The 14,279-nt window shown below is 55.5% G+C and overlaps 2 protein-coding genes across 4 annotated transcripts in view; one reads left to right on the forward strand and one right to left on the reverse strand.

Moving 5' to 3' along the window:
• Chaf1a (chromatin assembly factor 1 subunit A) overlaps nt 1-4,519 on the forward strand; it is a 28,194-nt gene extending 23,675 nt beyond the window's left edge. For both annotated transcript variants that reach the window (XM_028859697.2, XM_037198192.1), the window contains exons 12-14: nt 518-773; nt 1,415-1,866; nt 3,898-4,519. In XM_028859697.2, coding sequence (XP_028715530.1) covers nt 518-773; nt 1,415-1,866; nt 3,898-4,041 — 852 coding nt within the window. In that variant the 3' untranslated portion in view covers nt 4,042-4,519. The remainder of the gene's footprint in view (nt 1-517; nt 774-1,414; nt 1,867-3,897) is intronic.
• A 314-nt stretch (nt 4,520-4,833) lies between these two features.
• Nucleotides 4,834-10,800, reverse strand: Ubxn6 (UBX domain protein 6). 2 transcript variants are annotated; one of them, XM_028859698.2, is made up of 11 exons: nt 10,619-10,799; nt 9,482-9,645; nt 9,145-9,209; nt 8,819-8,947; nt 7,175-7,272; nt 6,951-7,026; nt 6,229-6,313; nt 5,926-6,145; nt 5,720-5,850; nt 5,496-5,644; nt 4,834-5,300 (listed from the first exon to the last, which is right to left on the reverse strand). In XM_028859698.2, the coding sequence occupies exons 1-11, from the start codon at nt 10,699-10,701 to the stop codon at nt 5,172-5,174; spliced, it is 1,329 nt and encodes a 442-aa protein (XP_028715531.1). In that variant the 5' UTR covers nt 10,702-10,799; the 3' UTR covers nt 4,834-5,171. The 2 variants fall into 2 exon arrangements, with proteins under 2 accessions (XP_028715531.1, XP_028715532.1); XM_028859699.2 differs by lacking the exon at nt 9,145-9,209 and having other exon boundaries at nt 8,819-8,946; nt 10,619-10,800.
• Nucleotides 10,801-14,279: the final 3,479 nt, after the last annotated feature.

The raw sequence follows: 14,279 nt of genomic DNA on the forward strand, positions 1-14,279 counted from the left end.
TCCGGTGAACAGGCATAGGGCTTTCTCTGCTACAGAGTGATTGACTGCAGAATGATGCAGTGCGGCCTACACATCCCACCATTACCTAGAATTCTATCAACCCCTGCACCCCCCTAAAAGAAAGCACAGGCTTCCCCACAGCTGCTGAAGGTCCCCGTGCCCCTGCATGCTCTCCCAGAAGAGGCCATGGACTGGTGTCCTTAGGCCCTGAGCTCCTAGTTGCATTTCTAGGGGGCCTGAACAGGATGGCTGGGGTCAGGCTGGCTGGACCGTCTCGTCTCTGGCCATGTTGTTCTGCAGTGTTTGCTCTGGGGTTGGCGATGTGGCCACCTGTTAGCAGAGCCACCAAAATATCCTGACTCATCACACAACTTGGGGTGTGAACTGATCCCTCTGGCTTTGCCTTTCACTGCCACCTCTTCCCAGGGCCTGGCACAGGCTCTCAGTAGTTCAGTGCCAGTGCTGGGTCACCAGGGAGCATGGGCATTAAACGAGGGTCTGCTCCCTGTTCTGCCAGGAATGTGCGGACCCTGAGAACCACAAAGTACGCCAGAAACTGAAGGCCAAGGAGTGGGATGAGCTCCTAGCCAAGGGCAAGCGCTTTCGAGTACTGCAGCCTGTGCAGGTGGGATGCGTGTGGGCGGCTGAGGCAGCCAACTGCGCAGGCTCCGACTTGAAGCTGCTGCAGCAGTTCACCGCGTGCCTGCTGGATGCAGCACCCCCTGAAGAGCCAGAGCCCAGGGCTTCCAGGCGGGAGAAGAGGGACCAGCATAGTAAGTGGAGTGCCAGTGTGTCGGGACCCAGCACTTGTTGAGTTCACAGGTTTGCAGAACCTGTGTGTGCTTAGCTATCCACTGATAAGCCGTCTGCATACACAGTTCGCGGGGCCTTCTGCTCATTTATATAGCAGCTTTAAATTTTGGCACTGGGTACAAAACCCAGGATTTGCATGTGCCTGCCAAGTGCTCACCATTTTGCCCCACCCTGGTTTTGCTATCTGTTACTATTTTAACTTTTTTTTAAACTTTGAGTCAGTATCTTACATGTAACTCAGACAAGTCGGAAGTTATCAAGTGGCTTACAGTGTTCTTGAACTCATGGTGGTCTTCTTGCCTCCACCTCCTGAGTGTTTGGATTGCAGCCCAGGCCTGGCTCCTTGGTGATTACTAAAGTAGGACCACAGCAGAATGTTGGGTCAGAATTGAGTCCTGGACCAGAGTGCTGTGCTACTCCCTCTGTTCTAAACCCTGGGACAGTGGTGGCTCAGAGTGAGCAGTGGCCACTCAGGAGGAACACGAGGGTGCAGGCATGTGGCTTGGCCAGTCTGCAGCCCACGCCTAGTGGCTTTCTTTGAAGTGTGCCCTGGATGGGGCCCTCTCAAGGCTTCCTCTCTAACCCCTGTCTCATCCCACAGTCCTGGCCCAGCTGCTTCCACTGCTGCATGGCAATGTGAACGGGAGCAAGGTGATCATCCGTGAATTCCAAGAGCGATGCCGCCGTGGCCTGCTGAGCCCCCCAAGCCCCACCCCACACCCACAGACACCCAGCTCAGAGGATGCTGTGGCTGTGCCTTCCAAGGCCAGGCTGAAGCGCCTCATCTCTGAGAACTCGGCCTACGAGAAGCGGCCCGACTTCCGTATGTGCTGGTATGTGCACCCACAGGTGCTCAGGAGCTTTGGCCTGGAGTGCCTACCTGTGCCCTGCCAGTGGACCTACGTCACCGCCATGCCCTCAACACCCAAGGAAGACAGTGGCAATGCTTCCACCGAGGGGCCTGGCCAGGGCACACCCATGCCAATCAAGCGGAAGCCAGCGTCCACCATGTGCATTACGCAGTTCATGAAGAAAAGGCGGTATGATGGACAGGTGAGCTGCAGAGGACATGAGCCTTGCTCACCTGTGCCAGAGCAGGCTGTACACCTGCCCCACAGCTTGTGCCAAGTCAGTCGACAGCTTTGTGGCACTGGTTACCTCCCGCCTTCACGTGGGTTTCGGGGTGGAACTCGGGTTGCCAGGCTTATGCAACAACATCGCTTTACCCACTGGGCCATCTCGATCCCCTTCTACAACAGTTTTAGAGTCGCAGTAGCACCGAGCAGGCGGTTGCATCTGCACAAGCAGCTGCCCCCTCTGCTGCATCTCACTCCTCGTGTTGATTTCCCCCAGAGGCCCCAGTTGGCTGAGGAGCTGGTTCTTAGTGACAAAGCTGTTGTAACTACCATCACAGTTACCTGGAGTTGCTTTCTTCCCCAAGAGCCTATGCCCCACCTGCCTTCCCACAGTAGCAGCCATGCCACTGTCCATGTCCCCGAATGTCCTCATCAGGACCACACAGCAAGTAACCTTCAGTCTGTACTGCTTAGTTGATCCTTGCTCAGTCCTCCTCCTAACTCTGAATGATGCTTAGATACCGGAATGCTGTCTGCTGGGCTGCGTGGGCAGGAGCATGTGACATAGCATCCAAGCCGTGTGGCACTGCCCACTGAGGCAGTATCAGCATTTTTTCCTTTGAGATGTCCTTTCTGTCACTGGAAGTCCAGCTCACTCACCACATGTTGGCATCTCAGGTCCTCTTCTGCGACGTTCGAGGCCTTGGTTAGGACACAGGCTCCAATTGTTGCCTGGTGTTGGCCACCACTGTGGGTGGACACAAGGCTTGGAATCTATAACCCTGCCCCAGACTACAAGAAGTCCTGGAGTCATTGATGGGATTGTTCCCCTGTGGCCCTAGTGTCAGTCATTAATGGCACAGGTCCCTTCAACCTGGGATATGGCTGGGGATGTGCCCAGAGCATTGTGCTCCAGCAGGTCAAGCCACTCTGGTGCCCTTGTCCTCCTAATGATCTTTGCCATACCCCACATGAGCAGGGAGCAAGGCTCAAAGGCACACTTTGCTGTCAGCCTTAGCCCTGAGGAACACCACGCACTCCACAGAGCAGAGCAGTGGGCGTTTGCATTTCATGGCTGGAAGTGCTGCCTCCAGAAGGCACAGGCCCAGCATGGTGCTCACACGGGGCCCTAGACTGCCTGGGTGGGTGCATTCCTCAGCAGCCCTGCAGCCCAGTGTTCTACCTGACTTGCTAGATCTACTTGTGAGGAGCGGATGTTGGATTCAGTCTTCCAGGTGTCTGGCCTCCTCGGGGAGGGCCAGCTGTGCTCTTGATTGAACCATTAGCCAGAGCTGTGATCACACCAGACTATACAGTGCATCACTGGCCCAAGGGTACCCCCAGTCTTTGAGACCTGGTTTTCCCTGTTTTAAGGATTTATCATGTTTTTACAGATGTGTGTGCATGTGAGCACAGTGCCCATGGAGTCTCTCAGAGAACGTCAGATCCTCTGCAGCTGGGTTAAAAGCATTTGTGAGCAGCCATATGGGTGCTGGGAACCAATTCAGATCCCCTGCTAGAGCAGCCAGGGCTCTTAACCACTGAGCAACCCAGGCTGGCTTCAACTCTTGATCCTCCTGCCTCAGCCTCCATGCCACCATCCATGGATGTAGGCAAACATCTGTACAAGAGGCATTTTAACTTGTGGAGGAACATGTCGAAGACCAGTGGGCTGTTTCCTCATGTGAGGTCACCCTGGCTGCATCTGTCTCTTCCCCAGAAGTCCGTAAACTGGCCAGGGCGTCTCCCAGCTGCAGGAGCTGCCAAGTCTTAGCCACCGGGAGAAAGAATGCCGATAAAGTGGGTGGTTCAGTTGGTTCTTTGAAACCAAAGTTGAGACGTCACTCAGGTTGCTGTGGGGTGCTGCTGCTGGCAGTTTTTAGATGGGTGTGTGGCTCCTCTTAACAGTCTGCAGCCATAGGCCCCGGTGTGGACACTCACTGGGAGTTGTCCAGGATGGTGTGTTGGGTGTGAGGGTCAAGATGCTGATAGGCTGTATTTCGTGCAGGTTGGCTCTGGGGACATGGATGGCTTCCAGGCAGACACAGAAGAAGATGAGGACGACGACACAGACTGTATGATCATGGAAGTGCCAGATGTTGGGGGTGATGTGCCAGAAGCTCCTGTGCCCGCCCCCACTCTTTGCAAATGACTAGTGTCGAGTTGAAAAACCCGGGACTCCTGGGTCAAAGTGATGTGGGCTGCAGGCAGTGGAGTGCAGGCTGTGGAGCGCAAGGCTGGTGTGGGCACGGCCTGGGCAGTGGTGGCCACGCCACCCTCAGCCTTGTAGAGCTGCGGAGGAAGGTGGGAATTGGCACTAGCAACAGCCTGCTCACTGTGGCACCTGAGCAGCCACCCCCCGACGTGAGCCTCCTGCTGACTCCCGTGTGAAGAGCACTTTGTCCCACACCCCAAGGTGTGGGGTCTAGAGGAGGCCTGAGCAGGTACTTCCAAACCGTCAAGCCCCCAGGGCGGTGTGCTAATCTACCCTTCTTAGTTAAGCATTATCGACAGCCGATTGACAGGTGCCTGCTGTTGTCAAACACCTGCCAACGAATTATGCCAGGGACACTGAGGCTGCTGTGCAGGCCCTGGGCAAACGTGGACATGTATAAACGTATTCTACCTGACCATGTCTGTCTTCTGTCACGACTGTCATGTTACACTGGTGTGTGTCCTTCTACCTGTCCCCTGCAAAGGTCCTGGGCCCAGCCAGAGCTTTCTGAGGGTATCCCCAGCAAGATGGATGTGTCCTCTCCAAAGGAAGTGCCATGGCTAGCCTGTTCCACCCCCACTGCGTGCACTTGGATGAGGCCCTTGTTCTACTAGTCCCTCAAGAGGCTGCTTAGCCTGGACCTGGTTGGCTGTAGGGCATGACAGACCTTGTAGGAGTTCCTGCTGCCATGGTGAAGCCTTGTGTGGTTTTGATGAAACACCAAGACACTGGGTTTAAATAGCCTGTTTATTTGGGTTCATAACTTAGGAATTACAGCGCCATGCTGCCAGGCACCTGCCCCTCCTGCTGCCTCCATCCACAGCCGTGAGGCCTGTGCCCATGCTAGAGACCCACTCTGCCAGAGGTGCCCATCCCAACCGTGCTGGGCTCCCAGCAGCTCCACTCCTCAGGCCTGTCCCTGCAGCCCAGAGGACTCGGCTCCTTGAGATGGGACCCTGTTCTCAACTCTGCTGCCACTGGAGTCTTTTCTATTCCCGGGGGCTCGGGGAGAACGGGTTTGGGGGACAGCATAAGACGGCGCCACGCTGGGCCAAGCCTGCTTTTATTCAGGAGAGCTGCTCAATGGCTGCGAGCAACTCCGGCCTCAAGACCGACGTGGCCGGCTCCGCTCCTGCGGCCCTCATGTCCTCCAACACCGAAGCATCCCAGGAGAAGGTCAGCAGGGCAGAGGGTACCTTCAGGGCAGACAGAATGTCACCTGGGCGTTATGACACCACCCCCAACTGTTGCTGCACCAGACTCCCCTCCCCACACCACCGTCTCCATACAGATCCCCCAGTCAGCTCTTTAGAGGTACCCTCCATGTTACAGGAGGGAAACCGAGACACCGAGCCAGTGCAAGCCCACCGAAGGTCACAGCCCCAGCTCACCAGCCCACACTCATTGAGGGCCAGGGCCTCGTCCTCCACCAGCTTCTGTCCACCTGAGGCCCGCAGCTCAAAGGGCAGCCAGTCGTTCTGCAGCACCTCGCGCACAAACTGGAAGAGCACGGGCAGCCGCTCCCGGGCATAGAAGGTCCCTGTGGGGTACAGAGCGAGCATGAGCTAGATGGTACGGCCAGCCTGCCATCCCCCCTTGGGCCGGAGGCACGAACCCTGCAGCAGGCAGCCATCGGGCAGGCGCACGCGCAGTAGGGCGTAGGTGTACTTGCGCAGCTCCCGCTGCTCCTCCTTCTCGCGCATGGCCTTGGTTCGCAGGGAGCTCAGCCGTTCCACCGCCTCGGTTCTGCATGGGTTTGAGTGCCGTTAGGCTGCCACCCCAAGAACTACCCCCCATGGCCCCCTCCTTGCATGGGCCTACCTGAGTCTCTGCTCACGCTTTACCTCCTCGGCCGTGAGGCTAAAGAAGTCGGCAGGGAGCTCGAAATGCGAGGCCAGAGCCGAGGGGCGGAAGACGCGGCGCTGCCGGTCCAGCATGGCGCGCACTGGCTCTGCACTCAGCAGCTGCTGCTTGTACTGCTCCAGGCTCTGCGGCTGCGCCCGTGCAGCCTCACCCAGCACATAGAACTCCTCGGAGCCCTCTGCAGAGGAGTCACAGCTGTCCCCGTGTCCATGCGCCGCACCACACCACACCGCCCCCTCCCATCTGCCTGACTGGCCTCACCCTGATCTGGCACAGGCAGTGTCAACTTCTTGAAGCCAATGGCCTCGAAGAACTCATGGGTCCCCTCCAGGCAGTTGATGCGCTCCTGGGGATGAGGCACATATACATCACCCGGGCCCCATGGCATGGACCCCCAGCACGGCTGGGATTGATGCCGTCTAAGGATGGCATCAGCCGTCATGGCTTTGTGGCAACAGTTAAAATACCGCTTCGGGCACAGACTGGGATGGCTGTACCCACAAGCCCCATGTCTGCATTTGTAGGACAAATGTCACAGGGTGACTTCTCAAGGTATTCAAACTGAAGAGAGGCCACTTAAGAGAGCCAGGTCGCTAAAACCCTAGTGGCTTTCAATCCTAGACCCAACATGCCTATGGTCCTGAAAGTCAAGATCCTATACTCAATTCAGTGCTTGTGAGATGGCCAGGTAAGTGTGACACCGGTGTTCCATCCCAGGACCCACAAGGTGGAAGGAGAGCCAACCCCCACAGGCTCTCTTTCACCCCGTGTAAATTAAATACATGTATGAGAAGAACGATGGGTGGTGTGCTGCAAGCCTGTATCCTACCACTCTGGAAGCTGAGGCAGGAGCATTTCCGCCAGTACTGGGTTAAGTTGGACTACATACTGACACCTGGTCTCAACAGCAAACAATCACAGACAAAATACAGGCACCACTGCAACCCACCCCATGTACCCTGGGACCCGGGACCGCAGCGCACCTGGAACACCTTGTTGTGCAGTTTGATTTTCTGGTACTTTTCCTCCTCTGGGTGCAAATGGATGTTGTCCAGGTACCTGGGGGGGCGGGCAGAGGCACACGCAGGTGACCACCTAACCTCACTCTTCTTCCACCCCTGGGCCTCAAACACCAGTGAACCTGGTGCCCGCAGCACAGGAAGGGCTACCCCCAATGCTCAGGCCCCTCAGGTAAACTAAGGCTCACTTGGCAATAGTGTCCACTCCCAGCTTCACTCGGTCCCGGTCTCTGTTGAATGTATGTATCTTCATGATGGACGCGGCCACAGGGTCCGTGGAGAAGTGCTGGGGGAGGGGAGGGCATGTTGAGGACCCCACAAGACTGCATGGCAAAGGGCAGAGGGGCAGCAACCGCAGCTCTCAGCTCTCGGGCCACTGTGGTGTAAACTGAGGCAAAGCTAGCCATGAGTGCTTGATAGAGGGCAAGGAGCATGCCTTCAGTGAAGGCCAATTGTGCCTCTTCTACGATGGGGAAAAATCCAAGCAGGAAGAGGAGACAAGCATGTCCCTTCAGATGTCTGGGGCACTTGTGGCCTTGTAAACCATAGCACCTGGCTGAGGTCCCCATAGCTGCCAATCAGGTAACTCCCAGATGCTGTGAGAAGCCGGTACTGTGGTAGCTACAGTAGGTGTCAGGTGGCACAGGGACACAAGCCTGCCATTACCACCAGCAAATCTGAGTGGCCGGTATGACACTGGAACCAGAAATACACTGGTGGACTGTGGGATAAGGCAGTATTGGAGTTGCTAATCATAAGCTATGGTCAGAAGACCCACAAATGGGGAAAACCAGACAGTTCCCAGAAAGATGAAACCATAAGCCAAGGGATGTGAGACTTCTAGCTGTCGGGGAAGGCAAATCTGGAGTCAACAAGGAACCAGCCTTCCCAAGCTGGATTTACCCCAGCAAGTCTTGTGCTAGACTTCTGAGGCCAAACTTCAGGTCAGAAATGCGCACCTGAAGCCAGCACGGACTATCAGAGCTGGTTGCAGGTGTATGCATATCTCCTTGTTCCCAGATTGGGGGGAGGGGGTTTGCACAGGCTGGCCCAAAATTTGCAATTCTCCTGCCTAAGCCTCCTGAGTCCTAGGACAACAGGAGTGTACGACCACATTGGACTTTCCTCTATTTTCTGAGTTTTCTATACTCTAGGCCTCTTGCAGAGAGGGCAAAAACAAGGGGTCCAATCCTGGGCCATCAGAGCACTTGCCAAGTGCTGCGGTGTGAGTAAGAACGGCCCCCATGGGCTCATATTTGAATGCTTAGTCACCAGGGAGCAGCACTATTGGAAAAGATTAGAAAGATAAGATCAGGAGGTGTGGTCCTGTTGGAGGAAGTGTGTCACTGGGGGGGGGGGGGGGACGGACTTGAGGTTTAAAAAGCCTTTGCAGTGGTGGTGGCCCACATCTTTAATCCCAGCACTCAGGAGGCAGAGGCCGGTGGGTCTCTGAGTTGGAGTCCAGCCTGGTCTACAAATTGAGTTCCAGGGCAGCCAGGGCTACACAGAGAAACCCTGTCTCGAAAAACCAAACAAGAAAAGCCCATGGCAGGCCCTGTCTCTGTCTCTTCCTGCACATCAGGACCTTGTAGCACTCGGCTACTTCTCAAGCCCTATGCCTGCCTGCTGCCATACTCTGCCATTGTAACAGACTAAACCTCTAAAACTGTAAGCCAGCCCCTTACAATTAAACGCTTTCCTTCTTAAGAGTTGCCTTGGTCATCGTGTCTCTCCACAGCAAGAGAACAGGGACTAATACACCAGGCTTGACGGCATCTGTGGTGCGGTGCATCCGATGGTTCAGGCCTGATGCTGGAGCCCAGGTCACTCACCGATAGGATGGCCGCCTTGATGTGGGCATCCCGCTGGTCCCTCCTCAAGGTGACACCTGTGAGCGGGCAGATGAAGTACACACCAGGCACTGCCAGGTGGGGAGAGATTTCTTCTTTGGGTTCAGGTACCTGAAGACAAGACAGAAGAGGAGGCTCCTGCAGCTGGACACACAGGCCCACGGCCATCACCCCTCCGTCCAAGGGTCTGTCTCCCCACTGCCGCAGGTGCTGCTCACGCCAGGCTCTGCAAGAGGCTCTCCCTCCCCAGGCAGCAGCTGCCTCCACACTGCCCCAGAGCACTGGGCAGTCCCCAGCAGATACCATACCAAGTTGGTCCCGGGAGCCCCTGGGCTGTTGCTGGAGGTGGCTTCGGCCTGAAGTTCCTTTCTCACTGGGAGTGGGAGGGTGTAATGGGGAAAGAGTGAGGACCTCAGCCTGAACCCGGAGGCTCAGCCACACCCACCCCTCTCCATGGGGGTGGGGGACAACACTGGCCTGAGAGCTAAAAGTCCTCCCTGCCAAAGCTCCAAGGAGTGGAGGGAGACCTAGTCCCTGCTCTTCTCCCATCCAAGGACCACCCGTGTCACCTGTCTCAACTGGACACACCGCTGCCTTCTGTGGACGTTTAACCTCACCCCAGGTGCCACCCAGAACAGGACTCACCCTGGTTCCGGATGGAGTCCTGAGATGTGGGGCCCCGCGCTCGGGGCTGCTTCTGTTCCAGCCGGGCTAGGGCAGCAGCCGCAGCCCTCTGCGCCTCATCAGTGGGGCCCTGGCGAGGCTGCCGGAGCGACACCTGTGGTGACTTTTCTTTGGGGTTCTTCTCCCTACACAGACATGGGGACCCGAATAGTGTACTGGGACTCCCATCTCGCAAAGAGGTGCATAGATCACAGACACTGGACCTCCAGACACCATCCCCTCCCCTGTCAGGTCCCGGCCTGAGGATCCCGTCAATCTCCACCATGGGAGCGGCCCCACTATTCCTGGCTGGACCCCTGGTTTGCCCACCTCCCTTCTAGCCCTGGCCTCCAGGCCCCTCCTCCTTCTGACCCCCAGCTCCTGGTTGTCATGGAGTCCACCTTCCATACTTCCTTTTACAGTCCTATAGACTTCTCTCTGGAAGCCTGTAGCTGTCTCCATTCTCCACCCCACCCCTTCCGGGCAGCTCCAGCATCCCACTCGCCACTCACCCAAGCCTCACCTCCCTCTTCAGCACACACAGCTCTCCGGGACCTCCGATCCTCCTGCGATCCCACCTCCTCCTCCCCCCAGAGCCTGCTAGGTGCATGCACCCCAACCACTCATCAACAGTCTGGGGTTCTCTGGCCGCCACACTCCTCCAAGACCCTCCCATTACCTCTCCCTCCCCAGTCCCTTCCAGAGTGTCACATCCCAGCCCTGCCCGCCCTCAACCACACTCCACACCCCCTGCAAAGGAGTCAATCTCTCAGTCTCCCTTCTGCCCTCAACACCTCCCTTCGGTCCCGCCCGGGCCCCGCCCCCAGAGGTTCTTCCACCCGGCCCCTGGCATCGCCCTGCCCCTTCTCACCAGCCGGGACCAGGAGTATCCAGGCCTGAGACCACTACTCCTTGCCCACCGGCCCCGCCCACCTCCACTACACGGCGCCCCGCCCTCCTCTTAGGCCACGCCCACGCCCCGCCACTTCGGCCACGCCCACCTCGCCGCCCTCCCATCGGCTCCCACTCAGCATCGCCTGTCGGGTGTCCCAGGCACCCCGCCAGCCCTTCCCGCTCCCTGGTCCTTGCCATCTGCGCCGCTCAGCCCGCGTCACGCACCCCGCGGAGTCTGTGAGCTTCTGGCCGGGCCCCGCGCTCTTGAACTTGATGTCAGCCTTGATCTCCTGGAAGAACTTCTTCATGGCGGCGGCGGCCCGGCGGCGAGGGCCGCGGGGCGGGGGCGCAGGGCCCGGGTTGGGAGGCGCAGGCGGCCAACCACCGGAAAGAAAATATCGCGGCGCCGGAAGTCCCGCCGCGCGCACGTGACAATAGCCTTGCACGCACCTCGCGGGCGAGGCGCCGCCTTCCTGTCTGCCGACGCCGTTGCCAGGGCAACGGGCCCGCCTTCCTCAGGACCTCAACGTGCCGCCTGGGGGCGCTAGAGAACACCACAGCCGCCTCGCAGCCTCGAAACGTACCCAGCGCTATGGAAACCAGGCTGGATGTCAAGAGTTTAAGGCCAGCCTGGGCTACAGAGAAAAGGAGCGTGATGGGAGCATGAACTACCTTTTGGGAGGTCCAGGGATTGGTGCAGGCGAGGTCAAAGCTGGCTGGAACTGCTCTACTGGAATGTACCTAAGTTGGTCCAGCGCTTGCTCAGCATGTGTGAAGCCTGAGTTGAATCTCCTGCACCACTTCCATCTGGTGTGGCGTGCACACTCAACAAAAAAGATGGATGCTGTGGGCTCAGGCATTGTAGAACACCACTATTCATGTAAATCTGCATCAGGACCACTGTGACTATGTGCAAGAGACCCCCCAAATCAAATACTTTACTGTTGATGGTCACTCATCAGAAAGATGGAGTGGACTACAGGACGATCACTTGAGATTCCAGCCCCTCCTTCCTGTGTGTGTATGCATTTCTGACCTAATTGCACATGGCCTTGTGGTCTCGAGCTACTAGAGTGTGCAGTCAGTGGACCGTGTACCTGAGGTGGCAGTGAGCAAGCCTTCATCTGCGCTGGTGTGAAACTGTCCGGGGTGCAGCTGCTTTGGTGCTATCCAGGCTCTGTTAGTAATCTCACTGCTTTGGCCAAGATGCACGAAGCTAAGGAGATGGAACAACATGGTGACCTCAAGGAAACAAGGGACCCAGTGGCTGGAGGACAGCAGGGAAGTCATTGATTTAAGATATCTGTGGAGGACTCTGGTCCAAGAACTGTAGTGGGACAGGAGTGGAGCACCCTGAGGAAGGCAGCTGGGAAGTACTTAGGAAATGCTCCAGGGCGGATACTTTAGTTCTTGGGGGGCGGGGAGCTGGGTAGTGATGGCACTCACCTTTAATTCCGGCACTCATGAGCAGAGGCAGGCAGATCTCTGATTCAAGGCCAGCCTGCTCTGCAGAGTTCCAGGACAGCCAGAGGTACACATAGAAACCTTGTCTCAAAAAAAAAAAAAAAAAAAAAGTTTGTAGATATACGCTTTTTTGGTTTGTTTGGTTTTTTGGTTTGTTTTGGTTTTTGTTTTGTTTTGTTTTTTTAATTTGAGGCAGGGTTTCACTGTGGAGACCAAGCTGGTCTTGAACTCACAGAGATCTGCCTATCTCTACGTCATGAGTGCTGGGACCATGTAGGTGCACCACCAAGTCCCCCAATATATATGTGTGAGAGAGGACATCGTAGCCTAGGCTGGCCTTGAAATTCTGATCCTTCTGCCTCTACCTCCCAAGTGTTGAGATGACAGTTTTGTGTCACCCCAGCAGAACAAAGGGGTGTGTGTGTGTGTGTGTGTGTGTGTGTGTGTGTGCATGCAGTATATGTGCACATTGGTATGTGAGGGTGCGCATGTCCATTATCAAAGACCAGAGGGGGAGAATGAGTGGCCTCACCTTCCAGTTTATTCCTGGGAGACAGGGGATCCATCTCCTTCTTCTGGCCTCCTCAGGCACCAGACATGCAGGTGCATACATACATTCAAGCAAGACATCCATATATATAAAATGAATTTTTTTTAATTTAAAAATGATACAGTATAAAGATAAAAATGGAATGAGTTACTTGTCCCACAGGCCTCAGGTGAAGGAAGACGGCTGGCTAGCTCCACAAAGCTGTACTCTGACATCCATACATGTGTTGTGGCATGTACTTGCAAGCCCACACATATCACACACAGATTTTTTTTTTTTAATTTAAGAAATAAATGCTTAAGGGAAGTTCCTTGTCTGTGTATCCTGCATAATGGGCGTTAACAGTTTAGATGCAAGATTGTAAAACATCGGTAGCGAACTTCTGCCCTCCGGGGTTCTCCCATTGTGCTGTAAGCCTGTATTTAAGACCTCTTCCCCCCTTCAATAAACGGCATTTGGCATTAAAAAAAAAAAAAAGAAGCCGGGCGTTGGTGGCGCACGCCTTTAATCCCAGCACTCGGGAGGTAGAGGCAGGCGGATCTCTGTGAGTTCGAGGCCAGCCTGGACTACCAAGTGAGCTCCAAGAAAGGCGCAAAGCTACACAAAGAAACCCTGTCTCGAAAAAAAAAAAAGAAAAGAAAAGAAAAGAAATAAAAATAAGGCCAGGCGTGGTGGCATACATATTTAATCCCATGACCTGGGAGGCAAAGGCAGAAAGATCTCTGTGAGTTCGAAGCAAGCATGATCTACATAGATTTCCAGGCCAATCAGGGCTGCTGAATGAGAGATCCTGTCTCCAAGTAATAAAATAAAATAAGAATACAAATAAATAAGTTATAAAATCCCCAAGCATAAAGATGTTATGAGGGCTGGAGAGATGGCTCAGAGGTTAAGAGCACTGGCTGCTCTTCCAGAGGTCCTGAGTTCAATTCCCAGCAACCACATGGTGGCTCACAACCATCTGTAATGAGATCTGGTGCCCTCTTCTGGCTTGCAGTCACATATGCTGTATACATAATAAATAAATAAATCTTAAAAAAAACAACAACAACAAAACAAATTATTTAAAAAAAAAAAAAAAAAAAAAAAAAAAGATGTTATGAATATAAAATGAAAACCTATTATAAACAACAAAAAAAGATAAACATAACAAAGTTTTAAAATAAACCGAGAGTCTGGCCCCCTCCCTTTCCAGACCCGCCCTCTCTGTAGACCCGCCCCTTCCCCTACCAACTCTCGGCGGGTCTTTGATGGGCCCCGTTGAACCTGTTCTCTTGTCAGCCATTGGTCGAGGTGCAGCCAGTGCGCTTCATTCTGTTAGGCTGTCAATAATCTGTCTTCTACGCTGATTGGGTACATTTTATCGGATGCCATCCAATAGCTTGTACAGTATGGTTGTTTAAGTCCCGCCCTTCCTAGGCCCCGCCCCATCGCTTCTTGTTACTCGTTTCCCTCTTCCTTTCACCTCCACCCCACCCAGTGACCCCAGAGGCCACGGCCACATCCCGCTCTTGGGCCCGCCCCCACTCCTATTGAAGCCCCGCCCCGTCTCCGTGCCTAATTAACCTGATCCCCTTCACCCCGCCCCAAATCCTGACCGCGTCCCATTCCAAGCCCCGCCCCACCATTCCTCTCCAGGCTCCGCCCTGTAGCCCCTTGGGCCGCTGGTCTTTTACGTCCCACAACCTCCACCCCGCCCCCTGGCCCCTAGGCCACGCCCTGAACTCCTGCTCCGTTATCCAATCCCGTTAACTAACTCGGCTCCAACCCCTCCCTTTATTGGTCCCCGCGCTTCTCTGTGGTCATGAGCGACGGTGACGGCGGCCCATGGCGAAGGGAGGGTGGGACTTCCGGGCGCGCCGAACCCAATAA

Source organism: Peromyscus leucopus, chromosome 22, assembly GCF_004664715.2.
Source record: "Peromyscus leucopus breed LL Stock chromosome 22, UCI_PerLeu_2.1, whole genome shotgun sequence".
Lineage (NCBI taxonomy): Eukaryota > Metazoa > Chordata > Mammalia > Rodentia > Cricetidae > Peromyscus > Peromyscus leucopus.